Source organism: Rousettus aegyptiacus, unplaced genomic scaffold (genome assembly GCF_014176215.1).
Source record: "Rousettus aegyptiacus isolate mRouAeg1 unplaced genomic scaffold, mRouAeg1.p scaffold_m13_p_1, whole genome shotgun sequence".
Lineage (NCBI taxonomy): Eukaryota > Metazoa > Chordata > Mammalia > Chiroptera > Pteropodidae > Rousettus > Rousettus aegyptiacus.
The window spans coordinates 34,814,293-34,825,862 of NW_023416284.1; the positions used below are offsets into that span (position 1 = coordinate 34,814,293).

At 44.6% G+C, this 11,570-nt stretch overlaps 1 protein-coding gene across 1 annotated transcript; it reads right to left on the reverse strand.

The window, feature by feature from the left end:
* Nucleotides 1-78: 78 nt before the first annotated feature.
* On the reverse strand, nucleotides 79-10,995 carry ECHDC2 (enoyl-CoA hydratase domain containing 2). Its single transcript, XM_016120359.2, is given in 10 exon segments — nucleotides 79-668; nucleotides 1,476-1,502; nucleotides 2,866-2,938; nucleotides 5,977-6,081; nucleotides 6,084-6,119; nucleotides 6,122-6,160; nucleotides 6,368-6,424; nucleotides 7,815-7,942; nucleotides 8,689-8,776; nucleotides 9,728-10,995. Coding segments are annotated over 10 exon segments (783 nt in total). The 5' UTR covers nucleotides 9,876-10,995; the 3' UTR covers nucleotides 79-586.
* Nucleotides 10,996-11,570: the final 575 nt, after the last annotated feature.

The following is an 11,570-nucleotide window of genomic DNA, read 5'->3' on the forward strand; positions in this document are numbered from 1 at the left end:
ACAAGAACACTATACATTAATAATAACTCATTTATTGAACATGGGGAATTTTATTTAAAATCTTCACAACAGTTTCATTTTGCAGATGAGGAAGTTGAGGCACTCAGTGAATAACTGGCAGAGAGCTGGATCTGTAGTCCGATTCTTGGCCCCTACTCAGCCTCTACCAGGACTTCTTTATGATCTCTATTGAACAGAGTTAGAAACTCTTACAACCTCTTGCCACTTCTGGTGACCATGTGATAAGTGAGAGGCAGAGGTTACAATACAAAGCCCCAGAGGGGTCTAATTTAATTCTTAGTTTATCATTCTAGTAAAGAGAGACAGGTATTCTCTAAAGCAAGCCCAACCCCAGTGATCGTCTTCCCAGGGTGAGGAATAATAAAGATAGCAGTAGGTGGCATGGTCAGCCCTAGTACAATGCCCTAGTACTGGGCCTTATACTTAACATTTTATATCCATCATTGTCCTTGTGAGGAAACTGAAGTCCGGAGAGGTGAAATGATGAGGGAAGTCATGATGCAAATTTTTCTTCTGGATCCTGCACTTTAAAGTGCGCTCTCCCATGTTTAAAGTTAAATGGGAATCACTTGCCCACAAATCTGGGGGGCCGCTTCTCCTTGAAGGTTGCCATGCCCTCTAGCCGGTCCCAGGTAAGGATATTCTGAAACAACAGAATATTAATTTGCAGGGAGAAGGGCCAGAGGCCAGTAAAGTCTTGCAGATGCTTGTCCAGCCCATGACAAGGCAAGAGTCCAAGCTTTTCTATTGTTTGTGGACTCTGGTATTGATCCCTACAAAGGTATGGGCCTCAGTGGCTCCTCCTTAGTCTTCTGGGGAAGGCAGGCCGCTTCCCTAGAATCTGCTGCGTTACTTGTCTCCACTTACACACTGCCTACCTGCCTCTAGAGAACTCCTTTGAATCCTGCTGTGTGCTCACTCACACCAGGCCTTGCAAGTCCCAGGACCTCCTGCTTTAAAGTATTTTGGCTATTTGTTAACTTGGAGATTAGTATTTTTGACTTACTCAGGAGTTGGGGCTAAATAGGTCAGCCCCAGGTTTACCACCCCACCACTGAACACACACAGTCTATAGGCTATTAGTTCTTATATCCCAAGTTCTTATTTCCCAAGTTCTTATATCCCAACTCTAGTGTGTCCTCTACAGTGGCCATGGGTAAAGAGACAGCAAAAGCCATTTTCTTCTCTGTCAAGTAACTGCTCTGCGATTCTTTGGGCAGTAGGTGGGGCAGGATGCACCATTATTAAAGGCAGAGGATTCAGGCCTAGAGAGAAGCAGTATGGTTCCCCTGGGGTCACCCAGGCTAATTATGAAGAGGCAGTGGCATAGAATATGACTCTTTGAGTTGGGGAGAACCTACTAAATTGATCATGTAATGTACAAAGCATCTGACTTTGGCCTGGCCTCTGCTTACAAGTATTCATAGGCTGACCGGCAGCAGCTACGTATCTGAGCATAGCACATCCCTTCAATGGCCATCCTGATGCAAGAAAGAAGTAGTACCTAGATCAGCCTTACCTTGTCCACCTCCATCTGTACTGGGAGCTAGCCCACCCTACTGCTTATACTATTCTTTCCAGTAGACTTTTCATGGATTACTCCAGCAAAGAATTACTGAGGCTTACTTTATATCGGTCATGAACAGAGATGAATATGATAAGGAATTTCCTACTTGGAGAGGGAACACCATAACAGTGACAAAACAGTGCTGGGACAAATGGGGGTGTCAGAACAATGAGGAGGAATGCACACAACCTGTAGAGCTGAGGCGGGCACGCATATGAGCTGTTCTTGCACAGCCAGTGTTCTCAGGCTGCCTTACCACACCCGTTACCCCCATCAGTGAACTTTGCAGGCTTTCCATTGCCCTCAGGAAAAAGGCCTGGGCCTTTCTGACCTGGCCCTTGGCAACTTCCCAGCCTTTGCAAGCATTGTGCTAAGAGAAATACCTTGTATGTGTGTTTAAACTTACTTTTTCATAACAGGGGTTATTATCCCTACTATCCAGCTGAAAAATAAGAGGCATAGAAAGATGAAGTAATTTGTCTAAGGTCACAACAGTATGTGGAAAAGTAGTTCTTTGAACCCAGAAAAGTCTAGCATTAGAGCCTGTGCCCCCAACCTCCATGCTGTGTTGTCTCACTCACCCCCTTACCCCCATTCAGTAAAGGTGCTTATTTATGCACCTCTGTGCTTTTGCTTGTACTTTTCCTTTTTTTTCAGAATTATCCTTCTCAAGGACCAACTCTAGAAAACATTCTTTAACCCAGCACTACCCAATGGGACGACACAGCCGTAACCTCTCCAGGGTGTCTGCTTGGTATCCCTAACCTTTTATTAGTGATTTGAGTCTGTATCCACATCCCTCACCACCTTCGGGGTAATGACTTATCTTTTTGTTCCAGTTCCCAACTCAGCTCTAGATTCCGTGTGTGCTGAATGAATTGATGAGTAAGTTGATGTCTAGGGATGGATTGGTTGCATCCAAGGCTCCACCCTAAGTTCTGTCTTTGAGGCCACATTACTGACCACCAGCACAAACCTAAGAACATGGACAGGGAGCCACACAGACCTGGGTTCTTTTTACTTGCTCTATGACTCTGGATAAGTCATTTATCCTTTCAGAACCACATTTTCCTCCTCTCTCCAAAGGAAGGAGATGAGGATAAAATGAGGATGAGGATAGAATATCACTTGGCCAAACTTTTCATTTTGTAGATGGGTAAACTAAGACACAGGTTAGACTCTATTATAAAAGTCCAGTTCCTGAGTTCTTTACAGTAATGTCAGTTTGTGTGAGCTGTGAAAGTACTTGTTGCCTCTCAGCCACTAAGGACCCAAGCCCAGACCAGAACCTTCTCACCTCCATTCCTCAGTCAATGGCTACTTTGCCCAGCCACACAGCAATGGGGGCCTAGGTAAAAGAAAAGGTTTGGTCGAGGAGGGGAGTTGAAATAAAGACATAATTCCATGGTGTGGGGGAAGAGGCATGGACAGGAAGGCAGAATTCAAGCTGTTCTTCTGTTATGTTTCGTTAGTGTTAGCACCTACTAGTTCTCGGTTAATATTCCTATTTTGTAATAAAGGAAACCTGACTTATCTCTGATCCTGACCATCTGGGGTTCTTGTTATTTAATCCATTTCTATAACATACTGCAATTTATAAAGTGCTTTCCCACTTGTCTAATGGTGCTTACCCACCCTTCTAGGATAATGTCATCTTTAATTGAGACGCAGAGAGGCGAAGCACTTGACCATGTTTGTCCAGTGACTCAGTGGTGAAGCTTGGATTTGATTCCCACTGCTGCTCACTTCCTCTATCCTCTGATCTCCATAAGTGCAAGCCTTCACTGCAAGTAGGTTTCACCCCAGCAGAGTAAAAATGTCAAGATTAGGAAGTTGGGCTTTGGAGTCTGACAGGTCTGACAGGGCATTTTGCATAGCCAGTTGGAAGCAAAGAGCATCAAAGTGCCATCTTTGTTTCACTGGTCTTGCTTCCAATTAATTTGTGCCACAGTAGGCCCAGTACTTTATCCTTGGCCCCACTTCTGGGCAAGGAATGCATTTATTTCCTGTAGTATTCATATTACAGTATTTGAAGTTTTTATAAGACTTTATGAGAAAACTAATGATTTTTAAAGTCTGTTAGCATAGAAGTCATAAATGAAAAAGCTAGTTACATAAAAATGAAGAACTTCAGATGGGGAAAAGTACCACAAACAAAAGGCAGAACTGAAAAACTGGGAAAATATATTTGTGATACTATGACATGAATTTCCTTGATTTATAAAAAGCTGGTATAATTTTTTTTTAAACAAACATTCACAAGAGTATAAAAAGGTAGTTCATAGAAAAAGAAATATAAATTCAAGAGTTTCTCAGCTTAACTCTTAAAAAATGCAAATCAAAGCAATGAGATGCCCCTTTTACCTCAGACTAGGTAAGTAGGAAAATGTTGGTAATGCCTACTGTTGCCAAATCCATATTCAAAGCATAATCTATATTTACTGTTTAGGGGGGAAATCTGAGTGTTAAACTGTAGGCCTTGCATTTATTAAAAATCTTTTTTTTTTGGCTTTAATCTCTGGAACCATCTGACTCCCTAGTCTTGGTAGGTTGTCCACTAGAGAGCAGCCTTCTACCACACCATCCCTGGCACTCACCTCATCTGGGAATCTCATCCTAGGCACCTAGTAACTCGGTTGGAAGTTGAAGATTTTTCAGGTTGCATCAGATGTCTCGAACATTGAGATTAGTGATTGTAGTACTATTTTAATGCTGGTGTTCTGGTATGCAAAGCCACTTTTAAGTACTGAAACACTAGTACTTATGTTAGTAGAATACCATTATTTCAGTGTATTGAGAAATCTGAAATCAGAATCATCTTGAGATTAAGCTGAAAGACCTGGTTATTCAGTGTATGCAGAAAGACACAAACTCTACCGTCTACAAGTCTTGCTAGATAGGCCTCCTCTGTGGAGGTGCAATCAGCCACTACCTTGAGTCATTTGGAGTGTTGTATTAGTTCAGAGGTTTTTTGACCAAGTAAAATAGGGACCTGATAACATTAAAATTGTCCATGTGACAACATCAAACTCTCTATTTACATGTGATGAAACAAACTAAAGAAATGAAGACAATATAAATGCTTTCTTTTCAACCAAACTCACTATCAGTTTTTAAAAGTTAATAGCCTCTGCCTTCACAGAAGACCTCGAAATTATAAAAAGAGGTAGGATTATTTAAATAGGAGACATATTTTTTTCCAAAATAAAATATTTTCATAGTTAATTCATATACTTTTATCTGTTAAAATGATGTATGGTTAACAATTTATAGACTTACGGTTTTTGTTTTGTAACATGTTTTTAAATTTTTCTATTTGAAATGCATTAAATGGTTTCACAGTTTTAGAAATTTTGTAAATATATTCTGTTTTCCTTAGGATAAAATTATATTTTCACCTCATATTCTGTTTTATGCAAACTAAATGTCAAAATATCAGTATTGTCTTTTTGGTATTGCAGTCATTTTTTTGTGACCTTAATGAGCACGTCACTTAACCTTTCTGGATCTGTTAAATGAAAAATACAATGAGGATAATCAACTCAACTGTATTGTTCTAATAACTGAGACACTATTGAAATACCTAGGATTGTGTCTGATGGATGGATGGCAGATGCTCCATATGGGCAAGTCAATATATATTATAAATTAGTAAAACAAGGCTCAATTTCAGCTGCTTTCATATCTTTATGGAATCTTGGGACCTCCCTCTGGGTCCTGTTCATGAGCAGCCAGCAGAATTTCTCTGGTCCTTGGAGACCCCATCAGCCAGATCTTGGATCCTGCTAATGACTTTGGGCCTGGCAGCTGATAGGATTATACCAAAGCAGGGCCTAAACCCATTCACTGGGCTTCTAAACCTTTAGTGAGATTATGATGTATGATGTAAATATGATGTATTTTAAGAATTTTTTCACCATGTAGTATGGTCAGAAAGATGGGCTCTTAGTTCTTTATTTGCTTTAGAATCTTGCCTTTTCAGGTTCTGGGACATGATGAATATCCAATATAGTAGCCACTAGCCACGTGTGGCTATTAGCATTTGAAATGTGGAAAGTGTACCTCAGAAACAAAATTTTTTATTTAAGTAACTCCATGTGGCTAGAGGCAGCCTTAGAGGACAGCACAGATATAGAACATTTCCATTGTCTCAGAAAGTTCTGTTGGACAGTGCTGTTCTGAGGATTTTCAAGCCCATTTGATTCCAATCTCTTGATTTAATTTTTATTTTAACTTAAATTTTGATTTAATTTTGTATACTAGATGGCCGAATGGATGCAAAAACCCCAAAGAGGGTTAATATTTTAAGTCCATGGAACACCCTGGCTTCCCCACACATGTCCCCCATGGCGAAACCCTCCCTCCTGTGCTAGGCTGCCACCACAGCTGGGGCAGGATCTCCTGGGCTAGTTCTGGTGCCCAGTGATAGGCGGCATCGCCCTCCTCATTCCGGGCCACAGCATGGTTGACCAGCCTCAGGGCCTGCGCCTGCTCCCAGTCAGTCTTCGGCCTGTGAAGATGAGCTCCTTGTCAGGGCCACCCCTAGGCATCGAGGCAGCCTCTGAGTCCCTCCTGCCAGGATGGATTAAGGGTGGTAAATCATCACGGGAAGTGGGAGCCCAGAGAAGGCCCAGGCTGGGGGTCAACCAAGACTTCTCACAGATTCTGAGTTAGGATGGAAAAGCAGAACCCAGAACAAAAAGCAGAAGAGGAAAGCAGGGAAAAGTACCCTGGACACGGTGGACAGAGGAGAAGGATTGGTGCTGTGGGTGAGGTTACCTGCTCCCTGGGGGAGCCCTCTGGTGGTTTCGATCAGCCCCAGGACCGCTGAAGAAGCTGCTTAAACAGAACAAAGTGAAATCCCCACCCTCTCCTCCAGTGCCAGTCCTTTGAGAAAAGACACCCACTTTTAGGCTCTGCTGACACCTCCAGCCAACCACTTCATGGTCTGGCCACAGCCAGAACTCTAGACTCTGCTTTTGGAAGAGCCCTGACTTGGAGGTCAGGAAGCCCAGGCCCTCATCCTACTACGCCCACTGGTGGAAGTGTGTGTCACCAGGCATGTTTCTTACCCTTCTTGGGCCCTCTTCAGAGAGCTGCTAAGGATCAGATGAGGTAATGGTGCCTGGACCAAGGAAGGGGTCCAGGAAGGTGCCAATTCCTATTTGTGATTTGATGGATTCTGTCTCACATACCCTTTGCTCTGGCCTGGCCTAGAGTGTCAGTGACTCCTGTTCCTGCCACAGTTGTTCCAGCTTTTTGTCAGCCTTAAATTTCCATGTTCCAGTCTGCATCCTCCTTCAGCTTCCTCTGAGAAGGCCTTCTTGAGTGTCCCACCTCACAGCCTTCTCCCATGAATTCCCTCAACACAGGCCGTCTAAACCAAGTAGTGTTCACAGGAGGGGATGGCTATCACTCCTGCCTGTCAGTTTACATTCACTCTTGCCTGTTGCCAAAATCCTGCCATTCTATTGCCTTGACCATGGGGAAGTGATTAGCAGAGTTGAGGCTATGACGTGGCCTGGTATTTTGATGCCTTCTGTTTGATATACATTGTATAAATATAAGCTACCTCTGTGCTTGGAGTTACACATTTTTAGAATATGCTTCCTGGGGTGGCAGGAGAAAGTGAGGGGAAGAGAGTAGCAGCATGATGGCACTCAGGCTTTTTCTAACTGCCTCCAAGAAGAGGAGGCCGAACCACCGAGTTAATAAGGTTAAAATGGAATCTGTTCATCCCCTCCACTCTTCAAAGCTCAATTGCTCTTAACAAGTTATGCAAACCTTGGCTCAGTGAACCTGAGGGCAATGTTCCTGCTCATACATGTTTGTGATTATGTGGGCTAGTGTCAAATTGCCCCCAGGGCTCACCTTATTTCGAATCACGATAAAGCCGGCTTGGACAGAAATTAGTCAACTAATTTTTGTCATCCTCAGCCTTCCCTCTCTGTGCTCTTTGCTATCCTGTCAGCAATGGCTCTGAGGTTGCTAGAAGCATTCCTGAGATGAGGGAAGCTGGTGCTGAGAAGTGATGGATCCTGTAGCAGTCGGGGGCTGAGCCAGGAGGTGAACCAACTTCCACCTGAACTTTTGTGTCCTCCTCCCACCTTGCCTTTATTTAGTTCTGCTGTTGGTTGGAAAGCCAAGAGCAGTGGCCAACTTTGCATAATCCTCAGACTTACTCTTTCCTCCACTCCCTATCTCAACTCTCTCCTTGCCCCAATACCTGCTACTCGGAGGTCACAGGCCAGCGCAAGTTCCAGGCCTCCACCCAAGGCAAACCCATCGATAGCTGCAATGGTGGGTGCAGGGAAGGCTGCTGTGGAGGTGAAGAAGGGCTCAGCTTGAGAAGCCCTGACAGGACCAGGACAGGGACTCAAGATTGGGGAGGGGCTAGCTGGTTGGGACAGAAGTCCTTATTGGTCCCAGGTTTGGGAGCTTCACCTGGTACCTCAGGCAGATTATTTTAGAAGTCAGCTTTCCCATTTGAGAAAGTTTTGAGATCAGCTGGGGAACCAGAGTGGAGGAGATAGGCTGGATGATCCCTGCTCAAGCCCTCTCTCCTGCTGGCCACCCTGGGACTGGCCACTTTGCTCCCCTACCTTGTTCTGTGTACTAAGCCCTGTGCTGGGTTCTGGGAACACAGAATTGAATCAGACTGGGGAGACAGACCTGTAAACAGGCCACGATGACCGAAGGTGACCGTTGCTCTGATAGAGTAAGCTTGCAGGATGAGTCAGAGAAGGCTTCCCAAAGGGGGCTGGTGGTCTTAAAAGGATGAGTAAAAATTTCAGGTTCCTAAGGAGGGATATTCCAGGCAAAAGGAACAGCAACCATCAAAGCCTGAAAGCCTGGTTGGTGAAACTTGACTCCTTTGGAATAGCTAGGCTTGAACCTTGAGGGAAGGAATTTTGGGGAGGGAGTAGGGAGTGGCGAAGGACCACTAGCAGAGTATAAAAGCTGAGGAGCCAGAGGTCTCTGAGAGAAACACCCTCTGAACCCTGGAAGAGTCTGAACAGAAACTGCTCTTTAGAGCATGGCGGGCGGGGCTGGGATCAGCAGGGCTCCTGAATGCCCTCCTCTGCCCCATTCCAGGACACTGACCAATCAGGCCTCGGATTCAGATTCGCTGGACAGAGACCCCAACCTCTGCCTCATTCGTCGGCTCCTGTTCCTTCAGGTCTGTGCCTGCAAATGGTGAGGGGTTGGTGACAGCCTTTGGGAAATAACCCATTACTGAATCTGATTAGTTCCAGCTCCTCAATGACAGATGGGGAAATGGAGGCCCAGAGAGGGGCAGGGACTAGCCCAGGATTTAAGAGCAAGTCAGGGACAGACCCAGACCTCTGTGCTACTTGCCCCTGCTTATCTGGGATAGCGAGGAGTGGTGCTAACAGGGCATGAAGTGGCCTTGATAGAGGAGGTCAGATAGACATGGAGACAAAGGAAGAGGCCAGGGTAGGGAGGGGACCTCAGCCAGAGCAGCCAAGTCAGGCAGACCAGTCTACATACTTGTCTGGCCAGGGCAGATCTCAAGCTGGGCACCAAGAGCCCAGCCGCTCAGACCTAGGGACTGAACCACATCCCCTTGAAAAATCCTGAAAATCATGCTGCTCCCATCCTCCACAGCTACTTCCTGCCTCCCCAGTGACCCCCATTACCTTCTCCCCAACCAGCCCAGAGTAGATTTTTAGCTCAGCTTTTATTGCTTTTTGTGGGTCTAGGTTGAAGTATTTCCTTCTTTGAAATGGAAGTTCATGGTGCTTGCCCTGTTTTGAAGACCAAGTGGGTACAGGGATGTTAGCTTCGGTGACAGGGACTGGACAAAAGGCACAGAGTACCATCTTGGCCACTGACCTTGTAAAAGTCTTTGGACTTAGTTCCTCAATGATGGGTCAGAACACAGCATGGCATAGCCAAAAAAATAAGGATTTAGGGGTCAGAGAGGCCAAGTTCAAATTGAATTCTATTCTGCCTCTTACTAGCTCTTTGAGCCTAGGCAAGGAATTTTACCTCTGAGTCTTGGAGTTCACATCTGTAAAATGGGAATAATAAGCTCAGTGCTAGAGCTGACCTACCCACTGCAGGCTGGTGAGAGTCCTGCTGAGCCCCGGGGTTGGGTCAGGGAAGGAAACCCACCTGCACAGAACGCACCCTTCACTCCACTTCTGAAGAGCACTTGCCGGTCCTCTTGCAGCTTGGCCACAGCTTCCAGCAGCGGCAGAGGAGACCATGTCAGATAAGTTCCCAATCCAGCCCAGCCCCAGCCCCACCTGGGGTCTGCCATTTCTCACGTTGCTGACCGACACTTTTCCTGACCGAGACTTTCCCCAGCACATTGTGGGCATGTGGTCTGTTCATGATAATCTCAGTGATTCCTGCAGGGGATCGGGCAGCCTTGGGTGAGCCAGCTGGCCTGCTCACTCCTGGATTGAGGCTTGGGCAGCCTCTACCCTTGAGGAACAGTGTGGCTTGGGAAAGTCATACATGCCCAGGCCTCGGTTTTTCTGACTAGAAAATAGAATAACTCTTGCCTTTTCTGCCTCTACAGAAGTGAGAGGGCTTGTGAACTATGGAACAACATGGAGAGAGGGACAAAAATGGCCACTGCAGTGATTTCTGCCTGCTTCTGCCATTGTTAGACACACATGCGCACACACCCCGGTTTTCTTGGCTTCCTCCTTGTTATTCCCTTCACAGCTAGACTTCTTCCTCTAGAGTTTAATGAGTTACAGTAAGCAAACACATTTGGCAATGGCCACCCAGAACCTCCCTCATGTGCTCTGACTCAGTCATAGCCCCTTCCTCCTCATCAAAAGTAACAACTCTCCTGACTTAGCGTCATCACTCCCATGCATTTCTTTACAATTTTATCACTCAAGTGTGTATCACTAGACCTCACAGTTTAGACTTGCTAAAATTTAAAAATTTGGTATGTCTTTTAAAAGCTTCTGCAGTCTGGATTTTGCTAATTGCATACCTATGGGGCAGGTTCAGGGGATTCCTCTGTCACCTGAACTTCGCAACTAAAGTCAATCTTGATCACAATTATTTATAAATGTTTTGTCCCCTTTGGCAAGAGAGTAAACTTGCCCTACTTGTGTGATGTTCTTTCGCCAGCAATAGGCAAGCTTCTTGAAGGGGTTTTTAGTACTCATTTAATCACTTTCTTGCCTTCCATTCATTTAAGCCTTCTCCAATCTAGCTGCTACCCTTATCAGGAGAAACAGTTCTCACTAAAGTGACCAATGTGACCATATCACTAACCAAGAGATATATTTCTCTCCTGATCCCAGCCTCAGCAACAATCAACTCTGTTGACCATACACATGCTTCTTCAACATGCTCTGCCTTGGCTTTAAAAACAAATAGACTTAGTGGGTTTTCTTATTTGTTTTTTAGCAACGGTTTTAAGTTCACAGCAAAACTGAGCAGAAAGTACAGAGTTCGCATATATCCCCTGCCTCCCAAACTCCCCCATTGTCAACATCCTGCACCAGAGTGGTACATTTGTCATGATAAGTTAACTTGTACTGGTAAGTCATTATTGCTCAAAGTCATAGTTTACCTTAGGGTTCACTCTTAGTGTTGTACATTATGTACAAATAACATGTATCCGCCTTGTGGCCTCACATTCTCTTGGCCTCCTTCCTCTCAAATGATGCCTCTGCACTTACTCTCTAGGTTTTCTTCTACCCAGTTTTTAAAATTGTTAATGTACAGCATGGTGACTATGGTTAATATTGTATTGTACATTTGAAAGTTGCTAAGAGAGAGATCTTAAAATGTTCTCATCACAAGGAAAAAAATGTGTAGCTATGTGTAGTGATGGATCTTAACTCGTCATATTGTGATTATTTCACAGCGTAATAAATAGGAATCAATTTCTTGTACACCTGAAACTAATATGTTATATGTCAATTATACCTCAGTTTAAAAAAAAAAAAAACCCTCTTACAAAAGGTAACTCCTCAAAAGAAGA